This window comes from Salvelinus namaycush, chromosome 4 (genome assembly GCF_016432855.1).
Source record: "Salvelinus namaycush isolate Seneca chromosome 4, SaNama_1.0, whole genome shotgun sequence".
NCBI classification, from domain to species: domain Eukaryota; kingdom Metazoa; phylum Chordata; class Actinopteri; order Salmoniformes; family Salmonidae; genus Salvelinus; species Salvelinus namaycush.
This window is the reverse complement of record NC_052310.1, coordinates 75,586,519-75,610,842: the sequence shown is the minus strand read 5'-3', so window position 1 is coordinate 75,610,842 and position 24,324 is coordinate 75,586,519. Positions and strand designations below refer to the sequence as shown.

The 24,324-nt window shown below is 41.7% G+C and overlaps 3 protein-coding genes across 3 annotated transcripts; 1 reads left to right on the top strand and 2 right to left on the bottom strand.

Moving 5' to 3' along the window:
• Positions 1-261: 261 nt before the first annotated feature.
• Positions 262-9,601, bottom strand: LOC120046828 (rho-related GTP-binding protein RhoU-like). The gene is made up of 3 exons (XM_038992366.1): positions 9,029-9,601; positions 8,594-8,652; positions 262-5,218 (listed from the first exon to the last, which is right to left on the bottom strand). The coding sequence occupies exons 1-3, from the start codon at positions 9,276-9,278 to the stop codon at positions 4,763-4,765; spliced, it is 765 nt and encodes a 254-aa protein (XP_038848294.1). The 5' UTR covers positions 9,279-9,601; the 3' UTR covers positions 262-4,762.
• Positions 9,602-10,970: 1,369 nt separating this feature from the next.
• Positions 10,971-15,111, top strand: pdcd2 (programmed cell death 2). Its single transcript, XM_038992364.1, has 6 exons — positions 10,971-11,338; positions 12,975-13,214; positions 13,320-13,460; positions 13,630-13,730; positions 14,201-14,314; positions 14,570-15,111. Exons 1-6 carry the CDS (start codon positions 11,050-11,052, stop codon positions 14,726-14,728), a joined length of 1,044 nt encoding a protein of 347 aa, XP_038848292.1. The 5' UTR covers positions 10,971-11,049; the 3' UTR covers positions 14,729-15,111.
• On the bottom strand, positions 14,894-24,236 carry LOC120046827 (TATA box binding protein). Its single transcript, XM_038992365.1, has 8 exons — positions 23,386-24,236; positions 22,706-22,835; positions 22,250-22,575; positions 21,977-22,064; positions 18,337-18,428; positions 18,083-18,250; positions 17,808-17,902; positions 14,894-16,239 (listed from the first exon to the last, which is right to left on the bottom strand). Exons 2-8 carry the CDS (start codon positions 22,754-22,756, stop codon positions 16,160-16,162), a joined length of 900 nt encoding a protein of 299 aa, XP_038848293.1. The 5' UTR covers positions 22,757-22,835; positions 23,386-24,236; the 3' UTR covers positions 14,894-16,159.
• Positions 24,237-24,324: the final 88 nt, after the last annotated feature.

The following is a 24,324-nucleotide window of genomic DNA, read 5'->3' as shown; positions in this document are numbered from 1 at the left end:
AAATGGATCAGCGATGGCTAGAAGGTCGGTGACGTCGACCGCCGAACACCGCCCGAACAAGGAGAGGGACCGACTTCGGCGGAAGTCGTGACAAAACCAGTGTAATTAGAATTAATGGCAGTAGAAGCATAGGAGATGCATGTATCAGAAATAGAATTATAATCAACAAAAAATATTGTCATATAATTATAAATACAGTTTATACAGGTTTTATACCAACTTTCTGTATAAATAGCCTCTAAAATATATGTAAACAGACCATAAATGTCTCAGATTTTATTTTCTTGGAAAGTTGTGAGTGCTTTTATGATACAGTATCAGTAGTTGTTGCATTTACAAGTTGTCTCAGTCCTATCATCAACTGATTTCGGCCAGTGTACGTCTGTGGATTGACTGCATTGTTTGAATGGAATGTTGGCATATTGGCATTTAATTTGAACAATTAATGGAAAAATTCCTCTAAAACTAACAAACACACAGTACAGATAAATTCTACACATTCATTGTTTCACACCATATCTTATCACAGCACTGTCAAACCATAGTTGCCCAACTCCCTGAACAAAATGGCTGACCTTTGGACCATCTTAAGAATGTTCATGTCCATTTTAGTATTCTAATTCCTAATTCTATGGTTATCATTTTGAAATTCTAATAACCTCATCTCTATAGGTTAAATCAGAACACTGTATTGATAGAGATAGACATCACATATGCCACAGTGATAGGAAAATAGGTATAGACAACTTTTTTTCAACATAATACAAGATTATGGTATTGTTAAGCTTGCTTGGGACAATTAACATACTCTTTCCATGGTATTGGTTTCAGAAAGATATTGAATTATTTGCTCATAGTCATTAATAACTACCTTACTCTGCTAGCTGTTAAGAGTTAACGTTGACTCAGCTGCAGTCAGCCCTGTACAAAGTAAGGTGGTTAAAAGTTAACATTGACTCAGCTGCAGTCAGCCCTGTACAGAGTAAGGTAGTTAATAGTTAACGTTGACTCAGCTGCAGTCAGCCCTGTACAGAGTAAGGTAGTTAAGAGTTAACGTTGACTCAGCTGCAGTCAGCCCTGTACAGAGTAAGGTAGTTAATAGTTAACGTTGACTCAGCTGCAGTCAGCCCTGTACAAAGTAAGGTAGTTAATAGTTAACGTTGACTCAGCTGCAGTCAGCCCTGTACAAAGTAAGGTAGTTAAGAGTTAACATTGACTCAGCTGCAGTCAGCCCTGTACAAAGTAAGGTAGTTAAGAGTTAACATTGACTCAGCTGCAGTCAGCCCTGTACAAAGTAAGGTGGTTAAGAGTTAACGTTGACTCAGCTGCAGTCAGCCCTGTACAAAGTAAGGTAGTTAAGAGTTAACGTTGACTCAGCTGCAGTCAGCCCTGTACAGAGTAAGGTAGTTAAGAGTTAACATTGACTCAGCTGCAGTCAGCCCTGTACAAAGTAAGGTAGTTAAGAGTTAACGTTGACTCAGCTGCAGTCAGCCCTGTACAAAGTAAGGTAGTTAAGAGTTAACGTTGACTCAGCTGCAGTCAGCCCTGTACAGAGTAAGGTAGTTAAGAGTTAACGTTGACTCAGCTGCAGTCAGCCCTGTACAGAGTAAGGTAGTTAAGAGTTAACGTTGACTCAGCTGCAGTCAGCCCTGTACAGAGTAAGGTAGTTAATAGTTAACATTGACTCAGCTGCAGTCAGCCCTGTACAAAGTAAGGTGGTTAAGAGTTAACGTTGACTCAGCTGCAGTCAGCCCTGTACAGAGTAAGGTAGTTAATAGTTAACATTGACTCAGCTGCAGTCAGCCCTGTACAAAGTAAGGTGGTTAAGAGTTAACGTTGACTCAGCTGCAGTCAGCCCTGTACAGAGTAAGGTAGTTAAGAGTTAATGTTGACTCAGCTGCAGTCAGCCCTGTACAGAGTAAGGTAGTTAAGAGTTAACGTTGACTCAGCTGCAGTCAGCCCTGTACAGAGTAAGGTAGTTAAGAGTTAACGTTGACTCAGCTGCAGTCAGCCCTGTACAGAGTAAGGTAGTTAAGAGTTAACGTTGACTCAGCTGCAGTCAGCCCTGTACAGAGTAAGGTAGTTAAGAGTTAACGTTGACTCAGCTGCAGTCAGCCCTGTACAGAGTAAGGTAGTTAATAGTTAACATTGACTCAGCTGCAGTCAGCCCTGTACAGAGTAAGGTAGTTAATAGTTAACGTTGACTCAGCTGCAGTCAGCCCTGTACAGAGTAAGGTAGTTAATAGTTAACATTGACTCAGCTGCAGTCAGCCCTGTACAGAGTAAGGTAGTTAATAGTTAACATTGACTCAGCTGCAGTCAGCCCTGTACAAAGTAAGGTGGTTAAGAGTTAACGTTGACTCAGCTGCAGTCAGCCCTGTACAGAGTAAGGTGGTTAAGAGTTAACGTTGACTCAGCTGCAGTCAGCCCTGTACAAAGTAAGGTAGTTAAGAGTTAACGTTGACTCAGCTGCAGTCAGCCCTGTACAAAGTAAGGTAGTTAAGAGTTAACGTTGACTCAGCTGCAGTCAGCCCTGTACAGAGTAAGGTAGTTAAGAGTTAACGTTGACTCAGCTGCAGTCAGCCCTGTACAAAGTAAGGTAGTTAATAGTTAACGTTGACTCAGCTGCAGTCAGCCCTGTACAAAGTAAGGTAGTTAAGAGTTAACGTTGACTCAGCTGCAGTCAGCCCTGTACAGAGTAAGGTAGTTAAGAGTTAACATTGACTCAGCTGCAGTCAGCCCTGTACAGAGTAAGGTAGTTAAGAGTTAACGTTGACTCAGCTGCAGTCAGCCCTGTACAAAGTAAGGTAGTTAAGAGTTAACGTTGACTCAGCTGCAGTCAGCCCTGTACAGAGTAAGGTAGTTAAGAGTTAACGTTGACTCAGCTGCAGTCAGCCCTGTACAGAGTAAGGTAGTTAAGAGTTAACGTTGACTCAGCTGCAGTCAGCCCTGTACAGAGTAAGGTAGTTAAGAGTTAACGTTGACTCAGCTGCAGTCAGCCCTGTACAGAGTAAGGTAGTTAAGAGTTAACGTTGACTCAGCTGCAGTCAGCCCTGTACAGAGTAAGGTAGTTAATAGTTAACATTGACTCAGCTGCAGTCAGCCCTGTACAAAGTAAGGTGGTTAAGAGTTAACGTTGACTCAGCTGCAGTCAGCCCTGTACAAAGTAAGGTAGTTAATAGTTAACATTGACTCAGCTGCAGTCAGCCCTGTACAAAGTAAGGTAGTTAAGAGTTAACGTTGACTCAGCTGCAGTCAGCCCTGTACAAAGTAAGGTAGTTAATAGTTAACATTGACTCAGCTGCAGTCAGCCCTGTACAAAGTAAGGTAGTTAATAGTTAACATTGACTCAGCTGCAGTCAGCCCTGTACAAAGTAAGGTGGTTAAGAGTTAACATTGACTCAGCTGCAGTCAGCCCTGTACAAAGTAAGGTAGTTAATAGTTAACATTGACTCAGCTGCAGTCAGCCCTGTACAAAGTAAGGTAGTTAAGAGTTAACGTTGACTCAGCTGCAGTCAGCCCTGTACAAAGTAAGGTAGTTAATAGTTAACATTGACTCAGCTGCAGTCAGCCCTGTACAAAGTAAGGTAGTTAATAGTTAACGTTGACTCAGCTGCAGTCAGCCCTGTACAGAGTAAGGTAGTTAAGAGTTAACATTGACTCAGCTGCAGTCAGCCCTGTACAAAGTAAGGTGGTTAAGAGTTAACGTTGACTCAGCTGCAGTCAGCCCTGTACAAAGTAAGGTAGTTAAGAGTTAACGTTGACTCAGCTGCAGTCAGCCCTGTACAGAGTAAGGTAGTTAAGAGTTAACATTGACTCAGCTGCAGTCAGCCCTGTACAGAGTAAGGTGGTTAAGAGTTAACATTGACTCAGCTGCAGTCAGCCCTGTACAAAGTAAGGTGGTTAAGAGTTAACGTTGACTCAGCTGCAGTCAGCCCTGTACAAAGTAAGGTGTTTGTTTAAAACCCCTCAGGTGGTGCTATGGTGAAGTGAACCAAAGGTCAACAAGTCTAGTTAGAATTCCAGCACATAGCTAGAGACTGTGACCCTCATATGAGCTTGGACAGAACACATGTCCTAATGTAAACAACAGTTAGAAATTCTGGAAAAATATTTTTGGAGAAAAAAAAATCTATGTTTCTGTGTGGTTTGTACATTAGACAACAAGCCAAATGAGGCTCTCCAATATGGGCTGAAAGAACACGCATTAAAATAATGAACGTTACACAGTACTCTCCTCGCATTATCTGATTACTGCACAGATTCTTTTTTTTTACCATAGGCACTGCTAAATCGAAGAGATGGTAAATCCCACATCGGAAAGTTGACTCAATCTCATATGCTAAATGAATCTGAGTTTACATACTGTACACTTACCATGGGAAAGGTCAGAGTAAACCAGGTTAATAAAACAATGATATAACAACATAAGCCCTCCTGGTTATCAAGAGGGCTTCATCTTCCACAGTAGTCCATGTAGAAGCTGCCCCCCCCCCTAGGATCATGGATATAAGGCAGTGGAAAGTCAATGAGTAGTCTTTGAGGGAAGTCAGCTCTGTCTCCAGTGCAGCTCACGTTGGTAAAGCAAAAATAGCATGGGGTCATTGAGGCCTAACCTACACATAACTCAGATACTTCAGACCAGACCTTCGTCCATATTCCAGTCACTGTTTTCCTTACTGCCCCTGAAGTCTGTTAACGTGCTGACATGGAAGCAAAATTGGAACCTATGCGTCCGTTCTGTCACACACACAGATAGAGGCTAAACCACGCAACAGTACTTCTTCCACCATGACTTAGAAAGCTTCTTCATCTTGTCTGGAGTCCGTTTTGTCAGTCGATGCTGCTGCTGCTGACTGTCAGAGTGCTGGATGCTGGCCACGATGGCTGCGTCAAACACCTCTTTGAGATTCTTCTGGGTGAGTGATGAGCACTCCATGTATGACACGGCCCTCATGTCCTCGGCACACTGCTGGGCCTCCTGGGGCACCACAGGCCTCTCTTTGTACTTGGCCAGCTCAATCAGAACATTAACATCCTCCCGCAGGTCTGACTGGGTGCCCACCAGAACCACCGGTGCCTGCGGGCAGTGCCGGCGAATCTCTGGCACCCATTTCTCTGTTACGTTCTGGAAGGAGGAGGGGCTGACGACACTGAAGCACAGCAGGAAGATGTCTGCGTTGGTGTAGCAGAGCGGACGCAGCTTGTCAAACTCATCCTGCAGGGAGGAATGGAGAGGAGAGGGGGGTTCATGGCACGACCTGATAACAAGTAGAACCGAGAATGGGCAAGCTCAACTCAATAGCCCTCCTTGTGAAAAGGTCTTTGAGTACACTTAGAAAAAAAGGTGCCATCTAGAACCTAAAAGGGTTATTTGGCTGTCCCATAGGAGAATCCTTTGAAACACCTTTTTTCGTTCCATGTAGAACCCTCTGTGGAAAGGGTTCTACCTGGAACCAAAAAGGGTTCTCCTATGGGGACAGCCGAATAACCCTTTTTTCTAAGAGTGTAGAGGGTTGACAAGGGCATAGTCATAGCCAAGAGAAGGAAAATCCTGTCATCATTGGATATGTCACCATGTGCATGGCTGTAACTAGTGGTGCCTCAGCCTCATGACAAAGTGTCTGTGGCAGGCAGGAACACACAATCTGTGTCCACAACCTGACACCCCATGACACCTGTATCAGTTTCAGTTAGCGTGACATGCCGTAGTGTGTCTGATTAGGGACAGCTTTTTCAGCGTAGCCTACAGTTGATTTTAATTTCCTCTAATGTTGCTGACTGACATGCCATTTAGTAATGAAGGTACTGTTCATGCCGACCAGCATATAATACACTAGCACGAATGCTAAATAGAAAAACTACCAATAGCTAAATTGTTGAGAGAGAGAGCATTGTTAAATTGCTAGAACATGACTATATTATAGATTTAAATAATTATCCTGAACATAAAATATAAACGCAACATGCAACAATTTCAAAGATTTTACTGAGTTACAGTTCATATGAGGAAATTAGGCCCTAATCTATGGATTTGACATGACTGGGCAGGGGTGCAGCCATGGGTGGGCCTTGGAGGGCATAGGCCAACCAACTAGAAAGCCAGGTCCAGCCAATCAGAATCGGTTTTCTCCCACAAAAGGGCTTTATTACAGACAGAAATACTCCTTAGCACCCCCCCAACCAATCCTGCAGGTGAAGAAGCCAGATGTGGAGGTACTGGGCTGGCGTGGTTACACGTGGTTTGTGGTTGTGAGGCCCGGGAGGACATACTGCCAAATTCTCTAAAATGACGGAGGCAGCTTATGGTAGAGAAATTAACATTCAAATATCTGGCAACAGCTCTGGTAGAAATTCCTGCAGTCATCATGCCAATTGCACACTCCCTCAAAACTTGAGACATCTGTGGCATTGTGTTGTGTAACAAAACTGCATATGGCCTTTTATTGTCCCTAGCACAAGGTGCACCTGTGTAATGATCAAGCTGTTTAATCAGCGTCTTGATATGCAACACCTGTCAGGTGGATGGATTATCTTGGCAAAGGAGAAATGCTCACTAACAGGGATGTAAACAAATTAGTGCACAAAATTAGAGAAACAAGCTTTTTGTGCGTATGGGAAATATCTGGGATTTTTTATTTCAGCTCATGAAAACAACACTTTATATTTTTGTTTAGTATACATAAGACCATGAACCATAGTCCACACTTTGTCTGCCCCTGGAGCGGTGACATCATTTATATCACCAGCTAAAGAGTCCCTGAGTGGAGCGGTGACATCATTTATATCACCAGTTAAAGAGCCCCTGAGTGGAGTGGTGACATAATTTACATCACCAGCTAAAGAGCCCATGAGTGGAGCGGTGACATAATTTACATTACCAGTTAAAGAGCCCCTGAACAGAGCGGTGACATCATTTATATCACCAGCTAAAGAGCCCCTGGGTGGATAGGTGACATCCTTTATATCACTAGCTAAAGAGCCCAAGTGGAGCGATGACATCATTTATATCACCAGCTAAAGAGCCCCTGAGCAGAGCGGTGACATAATTTATATCCCATCTAAAGAGCCCCTGAGCAGAGCGGTGACATAATTTATATCCCATCTAAAGAGCCCCTGAGTGGAGCGGTGACATCTTTTATATCAGGTATAAGTGGCAGCTGGGCCATTGCACTGACGCCAATATGTGTGCTTATCTTCGCTAATGTGTGTTTAGTCATTTTATCTGGCAAACTTATTACACAACGTTCATATTACGTTTGCATATCTCCAATACATCTTGTTCTATAGGAGGGAAGATAACGGTGGCATTCCACTGCGATTATATTTTGGTGTTAATTGACAAACGTGCATTCTATCACTCTCTCATCTGTTTCTCTGATACACCCAGCTTGTGTGTACCCATTTCTTCCTGAGATTTTAATAGTGCATTTCCCTCCTCAGAGAGTAGCAGCAAAGGGTCTCCAGATCATTTCTGATTGGCTGGGAGTTAATTAGCGGTATCAGGAACCCAATGAGGTCAACAACATCCCCAGGAAGAGTAGCTGCTGCTTCAGCAACAGCTAATGGGGATCCCAATAAAATACTAAAACATTGACAGTGAGGGATTCTGTATTTGGTATTCAGGCAGTCTTCTGCATGCTTAGTACGCTAAATACATGGACTCAGTTATGCCCAGAGGAGCAGGCTGACATTGAGCATTGAAAAGGTGATAACTATTATTTTGTTGAATTGGCTCAGCCATTATCTCATATTTGTAGCACATCATAGGGTTGGGCGGGTGGTGCATGTGCTTTCACAATTATTTTGGTCTGTTTCATGAAAGAAAAATATTCATGCAAACGGAAATGTCATCTTGATTATTTTTCAATGTAACCAAGGTTGAACTATGTTATAACTAAGTTATAACTATGATATTGCTTGCATTGTCTTGTAAAACATTATTTCAAAACAATTGAAAAGATAATTGGTGTCTAATGAAAAGCCCATCGTCTCAGAGCCTCGCTGCTCTTTCTGCAGAGACAAAGCAGAACCCTATGAACCCACAGAGCTCAGCCTCCAGCCAGGGGCTCTCTCTGTGTCTAGACAGAACCGCTCTGGATCTCTCTTTGCCTGCTTTCATGGGCTGTTTTCCACTGCCGACTCTCTCCAGCCTGCTCTGCTCCTCAGAAACAGACCCATCTCGCGTTTCCTCTGACCAGCCCCAGCTGTGCCGAAGATACGTTTCCTTTCCAGGCTCAGATTCAATTCATTACACTTATAAAGTTTCCTATCTGTAATCGCCCCAAGCCTGTTACCCCCTCACATGTGGGGAAGACAGCATTTATCTGAGTAACCTAATTTCTGGTGCAGACTCATGACTGGACAAAAACACTACTGGAGCGCATCAATTTAGACAGATCCCTTATCTTCCCTACACTAGTAGACCATTTGAACCCATTCCGTACGTGTAGTTGCCTAGGGGGTTAGAAGAAGTTTGAGACATTTAGGAACAGCAAAAATGTCAACTTCTTTATTTTTAACGAATCCTTTACACTTCCAGGATTGTAGCGATCATATGAAACTGTCCTATAGGTGTATTTGAATTACAAACCTGTCCAGCTGTGTCACAAAGCTGCAGTTTCACTGGCTTGCCATCAACTGCCACGACCGCTGAAAGAAAATATACAACAAATGATACATTTAATCAGCCAATATAACAAAGAATAAATTGGTAACCACAACGCAATTAAATACTGTTAAGGCCAGAATAGTGTTTTTATGGACAAACTATTGAGTATAACAATTACCATAGTCTTCCTGTTGCCAATGTACGGCAGCAGACAGTTGACAGAAATTTTACACAAAAAAAAACGTTAGATTGTTGTAAGTCTGAGGCTGTTCAAAAATAGAATTCATAGAAAACAAGGTAAGGTAACACCTGTGCTGTTAAAAGTGCCAGATAAAAACAATTAATTGCATAGCCGTTGGACCACAATAGGTCCTAATAGCCTACCCGACTTAAAAAGGCACATATTTGTCAAGTTACCTGAAAAATTATCAAAGGCAGTTGGGACATATTTAGTTGGATATCCATTTGTGGTGTAGCTGACAATCAAGCTCGTCTTCCCAACTGCGCCGTCACCGACAAGCACACACTTCACTTTGCGCTCTCCGCCACCGGGCCGACACTTGGAGCCCGAAAACGACTCTCTGCTCCGAACCCTCGGAGGAGGAACCGGTGGGACCGCCGCCGACACCGCTACAGGTTTATAATCTCCGTCGTCCTGGGGTGGCATCGCCTTGTTGTATCGCCAATGGAACTGTCCAGCAACCAGTTAATCCTAGTTACGCCAAACCATTAGTTTCCTAGATCTGACATCAACGGGACTTTCACAAGAACTGTCCTTTATCTTCTGTGGAGTTCCATGGCTGGAAAAAGTGTTGCCTTTCTACAAAGACGATGTAGACACCTTGATGTAAATCCCCCATTGTACAGAAATAAATTCCTCAAGCAATAAATCCAATAGGTGAAAATGTTTCCACCCTGTATGATTAGAAATGTATTTCCTGAATCTTTTCCAAAGTTGTAGTTTGCACTCCCCTCACCTACTCAGCCCTATGACTGTAAAAAAAAGCTCAGCCTTCTACACGTGAGCAACATGACATCATCAAACACCAGAGTCAGAAAAAACATTGCACCATTGACCAATAGCAACAAGCAAGCCCCCGTAGATTGCAAATATATCTTACTCTGTATGGGGTAGAATTTGATTATTTTTGTATAAAAATATTTTTTTATGAACTCATTTGTAAGGCTTCGTCTGTTCAATGGTTTCCAATGCTCTACTATTGATGGTTAAATTGGACACAATTCTTACATTTGTATCCCTCAGCCTGTTTGATCTCACCAACAATACTTCTCTCGGATGAAATGACTGAGCGATGATACAGCAGCTCAAGTCTGCCATCTTGTGGACTGTGACATGAAAGACACTGTATTGAAAATCTCTAAGAACAAATTCGTATGTACAATGACGGCCTACACCGGGCAAACCCTCCCCTAACCCGGACGACGCTGGGCCAATTGTGCGCCGCTCCATGGGACTCTCGATCCCTGGTATCTTTCAAAAAGAGGGTGGTGTCATCTGCAAACTGACATGATAATATCTGTCAACAATAGAGATCCCTTTTATATCGCTGGATTTTTAAAAACTTGTAAGAAGTTGGGTTGCAAGCAGGAAGAGGTAAATCGAAATTGGGCATCCTTGCCTAATTCCTCTTTTCAAATCAAATCTAGGAGAAGTGCCATGCTTTAATTGAACGGAACTGGTTCCATTCATATAAAGAATTTTAATAGTACTACAAAATAATTCCCCAAAACCAAATGTCTCAAGGGAGAGAAATAGAAACTCAAATTCCACTTCCAAGGCTTTATAAAAGTTTAAGAATACAATAAAGCTATCTTGGAAGTTTAGATCAGAATAGTTAATAAGGTCTAACACCAGTCAGATATTGTTAGATATATGTCTATTCCTCATGAAGCCAGATTGGGTATGTTCTATAATTGAGCACAATACTGCCTTCATTCATTTTGCAAATATAGAGGCTAATATTTTGTAGTCGTAATTGAGCAGACAGATTGGACGCCAATTATCGAGAAGCAAATATTTATTGGGTTTAGGTATTAATGTAATCAGACCTTGAGTCAAACTGGGAGGGAGAGCATTATTTGCAATGCTTTCAGAAAAGACCTCCAACAGAAATGGGGCTAACTGTTGATAAAACGTTTGTAAAACTCAGCAGATATACCATCAGTCCATCAGTTTTAAGTTGTTCATTTATTCTATTGATCTCTTCAACTATAATAAGGTCATCACACTGTTCCCTCTCTAAAGTGTTTTAATTGCAAATAGGCGATATGGCAGGAGCGCGAATTACAAGGAACGTTTGCCTCCTAGAAGTATTGTTCCACTCCGGACATATTTTAAAGTTACAACAGTGACGCACGTTGGAATTTGTTGACAGACAACTAGCCAGCGATTGAAGGAATACGATCAAATCAACACTATGGCACAAACAGGGGTTGCTCTTGGCTTTTTGGAGGAGGCTGAACACTGGCAACTACAGAGTTATCAGTTCCCCAGCAAAGTTGGAGGCAAACCTGCATGGTTGAGTCAGTTGGACATCCCGGGTCTTCCTGAGTTAGCATGTGGGAAATGCCAACTTCCTACCGCATTTCTCATGCAAGTTTACGCTCCAATAACTGGACAGGATAGAAGTTTTCACCGAACTCTTTTTGTATTCTGCTGCAAGACACCAGACTGCTATTCACGAAACGACAGCCGTTGTCTGAAAGGTAAATAGCAGTTAGCAAACTAGCTATTGCATTTCTATCAACATCACACCTATGGTCAGGGAAGGAGAGGCTGGGATTATCCACCGCTCCCACCAGTGTAACGTTAGCTACTGCGGTGCAACAGTTGGGAGTGGGGTTTGAATTTGCAAACCTGTTAGAGGGCAAGCACATTACCACAAGATGGATCAATGAGCCAGATATTTCACCGATTGGATAAGTGTGAAGCATCCGGTTGGCGTTTCCACTCACTACCAAATATGGTGAGAGGAAGCCCAGTGGTCGGCAGTGGAAGATGGAGCCAGATGGATTTTGCCCGACATAATGGCAATTTACTCATTGATGAAACGTTTGACGTTTGACGTTGAACGTTTTCTGTTCTCAAAACTATAATCAAACAGAGTGGACTAAGTTTTGTAGATTTTACCAAAGTAAAAAAAAAAGTGGTTTAGAAGTAGTGCAACGGCAAATTGAGTTATTTCACACGTGCACTTCAGAGTAGGCGTTCCCTAACAGAAAAATGGAAATACATGCTACAACGCACCAATAGGATCTCGCTAGCTCTGCCCCCTCTGACTCATTTGCTCCCTTTTAAAATACCAGGCTTTAGTCTTAGGTTAGTTATACAAATCTTTGACACTACCAAAGGTCCAGGTCCATTCCTTGGCAAGAGGAAGCTGTTTGGTAGTTGCAAAAAGCTGCTGGGATTCATAGTGAGCTCTCCTTGTCCAGCTGAGCCTTGAGTGTAGTTATGATGTGCAACATTAATGATTATATTAATCAGAGGCAGGAATAAGCCCCGATCCACATCAACAGGACTGCAGTAGAGTCAGCAATTTTAAGTTCCTTGGTGTCCACATCACCAAGGACTTGACATGGACCAACACCACAACCCGTGTCAATATTTCCGAAGGCGGCTGATGAAATTTGGCATGCCACCCCGGATCCTCTCCAAATACTGCTGCACCATTGAGACCGTCCTGACCGGTTACATCACAGCCTGGGACAGGGAATTGCTCTGTCCGCGACCGCAAGGCCTTCCAGCAGGTGGTGAAGACGGCCCAGTACATCACTGGGGCCGTGTTCCCACCCATCGAGGACATCTACTTGAAACAATGCCTGAGGAAGTCCCACAGCATCATCAAGGACCCCACACACCTCAGCCATGAGCTGTTCATTCCCTTACAGTATTGTAGAATGAGGTCTGATACTAACAGACTCAGAGACAGTTTCTATCTACAAGCCATTAGAGCAGAGACTGCTGAACACTTGAACTGGACTGACCACCTGCTCTGACTCTGCACCTTATTACACACACCACAATGGCTGCTAGCAAACTCTTATTTACTATTGCTAATACTGCACCATTTAAACACTTATCCCCCAATACACATTAATATTGGACTAAAAATTGTCCCTTCCTGTATTATACTTATGCTAAAATGTTTATTCTATTGAGACATTTACTTTATGTTCATATTTTTATTTCTTGTTGCATTGTTTCGAAGGAACCTGTAAGCGTTTCATTAGACGGTGTATACCATGTTTATCCTGTACATACGACTAATAAAACTTGAAACTAATTATGTTCCTCTGCTTTTATTCTGCTCAAGCTGACATTGAGATTACTCTTTTCCAGTATTTCGTAGCCAGTTGCCAAGGAGAAATGACTTTTATCCCTACGATCCTCCATCTGATGAAGACCCCAATTGGACTGAGCGTGACCCCTGTGTCCACGGTTCAGGGGTTAAACTATGCAAGCTATGTGGCTGTCCTGGTCAAAAAGTTTGCTCTAAATGCCATGCAGTGTCCTACTGCAGCAAAGAACACCAGACCATAGACTGGAAACACTGTCACAAGAAAGAGTGTTGCAAACAAGGTAATTATACTGCTACCATAAACTGTCATACTATTTGTAATAATGATGAAATTGTGTTTTCTTGCCACCTGAAAGATAAACATTCAACTTTCAATACATGTTTAGTGCCGTCCAGTGCAGTGCCTTCCCCATTCCTGTTCCCCGAGTTGGAATTGGTCACAGAGCCTGAGGAACATCAGAAAGAAGAGACTAGTCAACTGGTGGGGGATGCACAGAATAATGTGGAATGCTCCTCCTTAGTTGACGGTAAGAAGTTATTAGACTGCATTGCATTTACATGCCTAGTCTTTTCAGATCCATTAAGACACCAAAAGGAGAAGGATGAGAGAAAATGTTGGCATTGGACCCAGCCTAAATAGGAGTCTATACATGATTACAATTTCTGTTGTAGAAAAGCATGCTTTCTATTCCACAGATTTGGCAGAGGCAGAACTTGAAAACATGGCCATGCATGAAACCGAAGATGGCAAAGTGTTCCAAAAGTTTAAACGGAGGATTGCATCAGAGCCACATCAGGTAACATAACTCTTCAAGCAGAATCCTCAGACATGAAGAGCATCAGAATTACTCAAATATATATTTGGCCATTGTGTAGATTACTCTGAAATGAATCTTTTTTTTTTTTTTTTCTCTTAACGAATCGCTCGTGGACAGACGCACATCATTTAGGATGGTATCGTAGCTTCTGTCAAGACTGGGATGCAAAGACTTAACAGGAACTTGGTTCCTGTGCTCATATTTTTTTCTGTCACTGATCATTTGGACAAATCACGATTTCGCAGGTGTTCACATCTTTCGAATTTCATAAGGGGGGGTGACATTTGGCGAATGCTCTGGCTGAGAGTTTCCATGTAGCCGGGTGGAGACTTATTAGTATATTTTCATACATGTCCCCCAGAACTTAATCGAGCACCTGATGCAATTACACACGATTTTAGTTCTGGGTTTCCTAGATTACTGAAGACCATAATATTGTGTTATTGTAGGTTTTGCGATATTTCAGAGATGGTTCTCCTCTTTGGGTTTCGTCTGAACATGTTCCTGTGGAGAAGGGCATCCCGCATTGTTCCTGTGGTTCCAGGCGTATCTTTGAATTTCAGGTATTTGCAACAGTTTCTATTAAACAAATTCAGGTAGGTCCCTCAATTTCTTTGTTTAGATCCTAGAGTAAATGTTTTGCAGCGGTCTGCGACTAATGAATACACCCCATATTAAGCCTAATCCTGGACTAAACCACACTTTCAGTGGAGATCTTTGATCCAGGACAGAACTTAACCTGGGTCCGGAAAACCAGACCTTAATGTTTCAACGTCTATAAAATGACAATGTGCTGATAGTGTTTTGCATCGTAACAGGTCATGCCCCAGCTACTGAATGATCTGAAAGTGGACAGCCCTGATGCCAGTATAGACTGGGGAACCTTGGCTGTCTACACATGTGCTGACAGCTGTGACAAAGGCAACAAGTACTCTTCTGAATTCATCTGGAAACAAGATTTCACAGAACAGAAATAATTGTATTAAAATCCAAATGTACCTAGTTAAGAAAATATTGTGGGGTTTTTACATAGTTATACTGTCCCTTCATCTCAGTTTCTCTAGGAAAGGAAATAGCCACTATGCATAAACAGCCACAATCTGTTCCATTTCCAATCACTCATACATTTTGAGGAATATGACTTCAGGTTGTTACATTCTTACTTTATCACCATAAGCAAAAGACATGTCATTTGTTTTGCCATAGGACTAATAGTTTGCATAGCTTCAACAGGTTTAAAAACATTTCTGTAATGCAATGTTATTTTTTGAGCATTAAAGCTCAAATTAAAACACACTTAGCATGTTAATGTCATGTGACAGAGTCCATTCATTAAACTGGTCATGCTATCTCAAATCCATGTACAGTCATTCCCTGGATTGTTGTAAATCTTGCCATACCCTGAAGACAAAGCTTTTTAAACTAAAGGAGGGAGATCAATTGTTAAGGAAACATTTAACTGCACAAGGTAGCAAAATAACATTTAAACTAGAACAAATTACTGACAAGGCTTTCATGGTAGACCAAAAATACAGTGTGTAAACTGAAACAAAATCCATGGTGAATTAGACTAGTTAGTCCATTATAACATTAAAACATGAGGGTTCTTCAATCATGACCAAAAACTGAATGAGAAATAAGACATGAGGTACATACAGATATGACTAACATTCCTAAGATGCAGACTAAGGTTGCATGATTAATGTTCCATTTTCTTGCCTTCAGTACCAGTCATCCAAACAATGTTCAAATAATGACAAATTGGGTAGTTAAGCCTTGCTGCGATACAATCCCAAGTGAGATTCTTCATACAACAATGAAAAAGACTAAACACCATTTAAAGAATCTTAAAATGTCTATAGGGAATGTGTGGACAAAGACGCACAGAAACTGTAGGTTAACAATAAAACCTACTTTAGAAAAATTAAAAGAGCCAGCCAAGACTGCCTCATTTAATAACAAGCAAGAGTCACTTAAAAATAAATAAAACTGCTAAAATACAGCATTTCTCCTAGTATCACCTTTATCTACTCCCCCAGATTCAGATCTACTCGTGAATACAATGTGTGTCCAGCATGAAGGAAGTTAGAGGTAGTTTCGCGAGCCAATGCTAACTAGCATTAGCGCAGTGACTGGAAGTCTAGCATTAACTCACGAAACTACCTTTAACTTCCTTCATACTGGAAACAGACATAAAAATGGTATCCACGAGGTCATCTGACTAAGTAGATAAAAAGGCCTCATTGCCAAAATCTCAGAAGTATCCCTTTAAGGTGAATAGGAGGGGTCCCTGATTTGTTGATTAAACTGTACAGGTCCAATCAGAGTCCCAAAGTAACGGGTCACAACATAGGACGTGTCCCTGTGACTATTAAAACAAATTTAAAAAATAAATGTCAGACAAATATTTACGTCGTCTTCCTGAATCCTTTCAAGATGGGGTAGATGTTTTCAAATGCTTCATAAATTTCTCCTCTCACCTTAGCACCTTGAAATAAGCAGCAACAATAGTAAAATACACAAGTTACATTTGACAAATTAAGGACAACAAATTCCCTTTTTCTACAGTGGCTTCCCAAAGTATTCACCCCCTTGGCATTTTTCCTATTTTGTTGCCTTACAACCTGGAATTAAAATGAATTTTTGGGGGGTTTGTATCATTTGATTTACACAACATGCCTACCACTTTGAAGATGCAAAATATTTTGAAATATGAAACAAGAAAACAGAACTTATGTGCATAACTATTCACCCCCCCAAAGTCAATACTTTGTAGAGCCACCTTCTGCAGCAATTCCAGCTGCAAGTCTCTTGGGGTATGTCTCTATAAGCTTGGCACATCTAGCCAATGGGATTTTTGCCCATTCTTCAAGGCAAAACTGCTCAAGCTCCTTCAAGTTGGATGGGTTCTCAATTGGATTGAGGTCTGGGTGTTGACTAGGCCATTCCAAGACATTTAAATGTTTCCCCTTAACCCACTCAAGTGTTGCTTTAGCAGTATGCTTAGGGTCATTGTCCTGCATGGAAGGTGAACCTCGATCCCAGTCTCAAATCTCTGGAAGACTGAAACAGGTTTCCCTCAAGAACGTCCCTGTATTTAGCGCCATCCTTCAATTCTGAAAAGTTTCCCAGTCCCTGCCGATGAAAAACATCCCCACCACCATGCTTCACTGTGGGGATGGTATTCTCGGGGTGATGAGGTGTTAGGTTTGCGCCAGACATAGCGTTTTCCTTGATGGCCAAAAAGCTACATTTTAGTCTCATCTGACCAGAGTACCTTCTTCCATATGTTTCGGGAGTCTCCCACATGCCTTTTAGCAAACACCAATGGCTTTTTTTCTGGACACTTCTGTAAAGCCCAGCTCTGTGGAGTGTATGGCTTAAAGTGGTCCAATGGACAGATACTCCAACTCCAATCTCCACTGTGGAGTTTTGCAGCTCCTGCATGGTTATCTTTGTTGCCTCTGATTAATGCCCTCCTTGCCTGGTCCGTGAGTTTGTGGGCGGCCCTCTTGGCAGGTTTGTTGTGCCATATTCTTTCCATTTTTTAATAATGGATTTAATGGTGCTCCATGGGATGTTCAAAGTTTCAGATATTTTTTTATAACCAACTCTGAACTGTACTTCTCCACAACTTTGTCCCTGACCGGTTTGGAGAGCTCCTTGGTTTTCATACTGCCCCTTGCTTAGTGGTGTTGCAGACTCTGGGGCCTTTCAGAACAGAGATCATGTGACACTTAAATAAAGTCCACCTGTGTGCAATCTAACTTATTATGTGACTTCTGAAGGTAATTGGTTACACCATTTCTTATTTAGGGGCTTCATAGCAAAGGGGGTGAATACATATGATCGCACCACTTTTCCATATATATATATTTTTTTTTAAACAAGTTCGTTTTTTCATTGCACTTCACCAATTGACTGCGTTTGTCCATTACATGAAATCCAAATCTATTTCAATTACAGTTTGTAATGCAACAAAATAAAGAAAAACACCAAGGGGGTGAATACTTTTGCAAGGCACTGTATGTCATTAGGAAAAGGAGAAAAACTCACCTGTTAATACAACTTTCCCTGAAACGAATATCAACAGGACAATTCTGGGTTTGATCATTCTATAGATTAGCCCAGGGAATAACTCCGGTTCATAACTGAAAAACAACAAGAAAAGGATTAGGCCTAGTTCTGATATTTGCTCTCAGTACTAAATCACTTTAGGAATACCAATCGCAGTATTATAAATAATGAACAAAATGACAGAATTCCAAGTATGACAATGCATCTCCTCAGATATTATAGACTTTAGTATTGCAGTAGTGAATTTTACAAACCTGCTGAACTGCTGGTGAGTTAGTACAAGTCCCTCTAACCGAATGGGGAATTTGACATCACAGCTGCCCACCATGTTCTGTATCTTGAAATCAAGGAATTTGGCTGGGAAGCCCAACTTCTGCACGACTCTGGCATATTTCCTGGCCGCCAGGCGGGACTGCTCTTCGCTAGAGGGGGTAGAGGGAGCATGAGGCCTTTAAATAGATGTTCTCATACATTTTGTGTTTTTTCTTTGTTGAAAGAAGATACTAACCTTTTGGCTCCTGTGCACACCATTTTCCCAGAGCTGAAGATAAGTGCAGTTGTTCTTGGCTCTCGTATTCTCATGATAACAGCAGCAAATCGCTGTAAGACAAAGTTGCGAATTTTTCAATAGAACAACAGTGTCTTGGTGGGACATTCTCAGACCAGAAGCAACATGCCTTTCAGGCCCACTCTAGTTAGCATTTTAGCTTGGTCCCATTTCACCTTTCCCTGGGCCCTGACAATGATTTGGAAAAGGTATGTACAGCACTAGTTATTATATAGGATGAGCTGTGTATTCTTGACATGGGTCTGAATACTTTGCGAATTCCCTTTCCCACATTTTTAGAATAAGGCTGTAACGTAACATTGATTAAATTGTCTCTTAATCTACACACAATACCCCATATTGACAAAGCAAAAACTGCTTTTTAGAAATGTTTCCAAATATGTAAAAAAAAAAATGAAATCACATTTACATAAGTATTCAGGCCCTTTCCTCAGTACTTTGTTGAAGCACCTTTGGCAGCGTTTACAGCCTCGAGTCTTCTAGGGTATGACACAACAAGCTTGGGGCACCTGTATTTGGGGAGTTTCTCCCATTCTTCATTGTAGATCCTCAAGCTCATCAGGATGGATGGGAAGCGTCGCTGCACAGCTATTTTCAGGTCTCTCCGAAGATGTTTGATCGGGTTCAAGTCCGGGCTCTGGCTGGGCCACTCAAGGACATTCAGGGACTTGTCCCGAAGCCACTCCTGCATCGTCTTGGCTGTGTGCTTAGGGTCATTGTCCTGCTGGAAGATGAACCTTCACCCCAGTCTGAGGTTTTCATCAAGGACCTCTGTACTTTGCTCCGTTCATCTTTCCTTTGATCCCGATTAGTCTCCCAGTCCCTGAAAATCATCCCCACAGCATGATGCTGCCACCACCATGCTTTACCGTAGAGATGCTATTGGCCAGGTGATGAGCGGTGTCTGGTTTCCTCCAGACTTGACGCTTGGCATTCAGGCCAAAGTTTAATCACGGTTTCATCAGACCAGAGAATCTTGTCAGAGTCCTTTAGGTGCCTTTTTGGCAAACTCCGGGGCTATCATGTGCCTTTTACTGAGGAGTTGCTTCTCTTCACCATAAAGGCCTGCAGATATGGTTGTCGTTCTGGAAGGTTTTCCCTTCTCCACAGAGGAACTCTGGAGTTCTGTCATAGTGACCATCGAGTTCTTTGTCACCTCCCTGACCAAGGTCCTTCTCCCCTGATTGCTCAGTTTGGCCAGGCAGCCAGCTCCAGGAAGAGTCTTGGTGGTTCCAAACTTCTTCGATTTAAGAATGATGGAGGACACTGCATTCTTGGGGGCCTTCAATGCTGCATTAATTCTTTGGTACCCTTCCCTAGATCTGTGCCTAGACACAATCCTGTCTCTGAGCTCTACGGACAATTCCTTCGACCTCATGGCTTGGTTTTTGCTCCGACTTGCACGGTCAACTTTGGGACCTTATATAGACTGATGTGTGCCTTTCCAAATCATGTCCAATTAATTGAATTTACCACAGGTGGACTCCAATCAAATTGGAGAAACATCAATGATGATCAATGGTAACAGGATGCACCTAAGCTCAATTTTTAGTCTCATAAATACTTATGTAAATAAGGTATCTTTTTTTATTTGTAATAAATTTGCTTGAAAAAAACAAAAGATTGTGTGTAGATGAGGGAAAAATCTAATATAACCCATTTTAGAATAAGGCTGTAACAAAATGTGGATAAAGTGAAGGGGTCTGAATACTTTATGAATGCACTAACTACATTTAAATAATTTAGCAGACAAACTTATCCAGAGTGACTTACAGGAGCAATTAGGGTTACGTGCCTTGCTGAAGGGCACAGACAGATTTTTCATCTAGTCAGCTCTGGGATTTGAACCAGCAACCTTTCGGTTACTGGCCCAACACTCTTAACCACTAGGCTACTGACTACTGATGTACATACCCATTACTTATATATTGTCCATACTAACCACACACACACCCCATATTTATATTACGGACTGCTTCTTCTGATACTTCTTGATTTCTTGTTTCTTTTTTTGTGGGGGCCGGGGGGGTTTATTAGCATTGTACTGTTGGACACACCCTGCTGGAGCTAGAATCAAGCATTTCGCTGCACCTGCTTTAACTTATCACTCGTACCCATATACGGGTTGAAAACAGAAGATTTGAGCACTGATAAACAGCTAAATTGGAATGCGGTGGCTGTAGAGTAAAATGCCATACATGATGTCAGAGCTCTGGCTTTGCGCTTCACAGCACTGTATGGGTTCAGAGCTTGAGCATTTCGCACGACAAGACGTTGCCCCCATTCCTCCCGCAACTTTTGCACAAAAAAAAAAATGTCTGAGAGGTAAATGCTGTAAATTAAGAGGACTCAATGTATTTTGAAATATGAGATGTTGAGAACTATAATAAATACCTTTGATGTCATACATCAATATATACATATCTTGCATTACTCATCTCATATGTATATACTGTATTCTATGCTATCTATTGCATCTTAGCTTATGCCGCTCTCACATATATTTATACATTGTTATTCCTTTCACTTAGACGTGTGTGTATTAGGTTTTTGTTGTGGAATTGTTATATATTACTTTAGATATTGCTGCACTGTTGAAAATAGAAGCACAAGCATTTCGCTACACTCGCAATAACATCTTCTAACCATGTGTATTGTGACCAATAAAATTTGATCCAAGCAAGCCAAACGTGCACTTCACATTTCCATATAAAAAAACTCATATACAGTGTCAACGTTTATGATCACCATGTTTGAGGTACAGTTACAAGACGGCATGACAACATACCCTTGGTTGTTCTGAACAGAATGCGTGTCTGTTGTGAAAAATTCACCACAGCACACACATCTGAATGCACTCATGACCCCTATGCGCACCAAAATGATGATCCGTTTCCTTGAATTGCGAAAGCCTAACACTGTTGTGTCCTATATTATAACTTAGCTAGTCATGTTGACAATAGAACAGGTTTTCAAATGATGCCCATCTGACCCAGATTGCAATTTATAATGGACCACTTTTGGATTGCATAAACAGTAATTGTGTGATGGCGGGAATGTGTTCCAAACAAAGCAACCACAAGTGTGCTGCTCTAGTTCCTCAACGGCACAGCCAGGAGAGCAAAAAAAAAAGCGCCTTATAGTTGAAGACTCTCTTTGAGTCATCAAAGTGCATTGAAATTACTTAGGAATTGTGTACATTGGAGAGGTGTGTGGCCACTTGGAGACACCAGTTAGTCCTCTCAAACAAACCCTTGTCATTTTTTATGTTGCACTTACCCCACATTCTCCATAAATAGTCTTATGTTACTGAATGTATCCAAAGTATTTTCAGATTTCGTTATCAAATAATGCGGCAAATAGTACAGTAAATGTAAAATGCACATCAAATCAACAGTGTAATGTTTAGATTCAGTCATGAGTCAGATGAACTGTTGCCAAAATTTCCATAACCTCTAAACTGTTCCCTTTCCATTGCTACCATGGTCAATTCACACGACGGTAAATGGTTAGCATCTGCTAATCTGTGTAAGCAACAAATTAATTTTGATTTGCAAATGAATAATAACAATATGCTTACCTTTGGATTGTACTCAGCATTTCTAGCTCGGAGTGCTATTGTTTTTAAGTCAAGTTTGCAGCCCAAGTTCACAGTGGATACGATATTCCTAGAGGGAAGGAAATAAATCATGCAATCAGGATGGGAGATTCTCCTTTTTGATATGGTCACATCACTATAAAAATCAAATTCAAACCATCACTATTCACCTTAATCTTTTAGCTTCTTGTGTTTCAGCTTTATAGCAGTACCTACATAGTGGTTGAGACTAACACATTATTCAAGAACACTTACTGTAGTTGTGGGACAATCCCAGAGCTCTCAGAGGCAGGTGTGGCAGGTGTGATGGGTGTCATGGGGGTTAGCGGTGTAGTGGTGTAGAGAGGGGTGTTTCCCGGCAGTGTGGTGGTGGTGACCGTTTGGGAGTGATAAAGCTGTGGCGTCTGTCCCGAGCCCCCTGACACCCCACCCTGCTGAGTCGAAGCCTGCTGCTGCTGTTGTTGCCGATGCTGCTCCTCCAGGAGAGACAGGCTGTTGGTGTTCGTCACAGGTTGGGGAGTCAGACCACTGCCATAGGGCATCATGGGGCTGAAGATGGGCATTCCAGGCGTCATTGCCCCCTTTAAAAGATGTGAGAACAAGCCCTCCATTAGGCTAGTTGAATCTAAAACATTTGAGAACAGCTGTGTTGTGTGCTGTGCTGACAACAAAAACATCTCACTGAAATGTATTAATAGTCTAATTAGTTACCTGAGGGGAGGCAAGACCCTGGAAAGGAGGCAAACTGTTGTTCTGCTCCATGTCCTCAAATTATGAAGCGGGACAGTTGGTTGACCGTCTCAAAGGAAAGAAATTCAGAGACCTAGGACTAGGAGCAATTCTGTATTTGAAAATGTCGACAAAAGTCATGTGTTAGAACAGAGCGTAGCAGCGAACCCCTTATCTAGATTATTTTGACCTGAAAGAATATTAGAAGAAAAAAAAACAAAGTTAGCTAAGCATTGAGACCGGTGAAATTGATTCCAAGTAACACTGCTGTCAAGAAACTTGATCATGACTCAACTATACCACATTGCAGCAAGCGAAAAACTATTGACCACTAACGTTAGCTAGCTAGTTAACAAGCTTAGCCTTTGCATACCTTCAGCTAGCTACAGACAGCAATAGTGGCGCACGAAATCCCTCTTAATATAGCTAGCACATGTTACAATGTATGCAGTTGTTCACAGAACGCGTGTGCGAGTAAAATTTGTTTGGTGCAAAAATCGCACCTGAATTGATGATTGGCAGAGCTGGCCAGTCTAACGTTAGAGTAGTATTTACGCTAGCTAGCTACTCCCATGTCAACACTCATGTGGTCATAAGTGTTTTGCACACTAAGTAGTGAAGTTGTGAGCTGTTGAGATATGACAACATTTTCAAATACTCACCACGTCTCTAAAACTGCACTTAAAATGTCACATTAAAAATCTAGCCGCTGTTTTCACTGGTTCATGCGCTCACTGGCTCAAAACAGTTATATCCGGTATGTTACTTGAACACTTCCGGTGTCAAAGTTCACATAACATTTTGGGTTATTTTATCTGGCAGGAGCAAAGGCAAAAGTTATCCAAAATTCAAAACAGAAAGTGCCGTTCAAGAAAAAAGGGTTGGCATTATGCATTTTCTTTCGTGATTTTCTTTGGTTCAAACCCTGTTTCAGCAGTTCCCCTCAACCCTTACATATGTGGCAGCAGAAAGATAATCCCTGGTTTCAGGCCTTTGTCAGAAGCGTTACCCTTGGTTGCATAGGGGCAGTGGCGATTTTAGCATGTAAATCTTGGTGGAGCAAAAAAATAATAAGTGGGATGCATGCCAGCAAAGACACTACACAACACGAAATAGGACCATCGTTAAATCTCCGAGCTGTATACCAAAACCATCATTATTAACGTTGCACGTGAAAACGCTCGTAATCTAACGCTCGCCTCAGACCACTCGTAGAACAGCTACACGCATCGGTCGATTATTTTTCGCCCTCCCGTGTAATTTTATACACATGAGATATTCGCTGAACAGAATCACGTGGTGATTCTACGTGGTGAATCAGCCTCTGTTCCCGCCGATAACTTAAGAACAAAATTGACTACAAATAAAGTTGCCAATGTCTTTACAAATAATACAAGCCAGCGACGTATAAAAAATGCTTCAAATTAAAACCGAGATGACTGCAATAAAATATAAATACAGTAGGTTATAGGCATATTTACATTAAATTGACAAGTTTCATGCTCAATCAATTTAGTTATATTTTGCTACTTGTAGGCTCTGTTGGCTAATATTTCATGTGTAGCCTAACGTACGCAATGATCTTGATTTAGTGCATTATT

Excerpts from the sequence above, each read along its gene's own strand:
- LOC120046828 (XM_038992366.1), bottom strand. The coding sequence starts at position 9,278 with ATGCCACCCCAGGACGACGGAGATTATAAACCTGTAGCGGTGTCGGCG. Across the intron at positions 8,653-9,028 it reads TGCCTTTGATAATTTTTCAG|CGGTCGTGGCAGTTGATGGC; the intron begins GTAACTTGACAA and ends ATTTTCTTTCAG. Across the intron at positions 5,219-8,593 it reads TTTGTGACACAGCTGGACAG|GATGAGTTTGACAAGCTGCG; the intron begins GTTTGTAATTCA and ends TCCTCCCTGCAG.
- pdcd2 (XM_038992364.1), top strand. The coding sequence starts at position 11,050 with ATGGCACAAACAGGGGTTGCTCTTGGCTTTTTGGAGGAGGCTGAACAC. Across the intron at positions 13,215-13,319 it reads GAAAGAGTGTTGCAAACAAG|TGCCGTCCAGTGCAGTGCCT; the intron begins GTAATTATACTG and ends ATACATGTTTAG. Across the intron at positions 14,315-14,569 it reads GGCGTATCTTTGAATTTCAG|GTCATGCCCCAGCTACTGAA; the intron begins GTATTTGCAACA and ends GCATCGTAACAG.
- LOC120046827 (XM_038992365.1), bottom strand. The coding sequence starts at position 22,756 with ATGGAGCAGAACAACAGTTTGCCTCCTTTCCAGGGTCTTGCCTCCCCT. Across the intron at positions 22,065-22,249 it reads GGGATTGTCCCACAACTACA|GAATATCGTATCCACTGTGA; the intron begins GTAAGTGTTCTT and ends CCTTCCCTCTAG. Across the intron at positions 17,903-18,082 it reads ACTCACCAGCAGTTCAGCAG|TTATGAACCGGAGTTATTCC; the intron begins GTTTGTAAAATT and ends GTTGTTTTTCAG.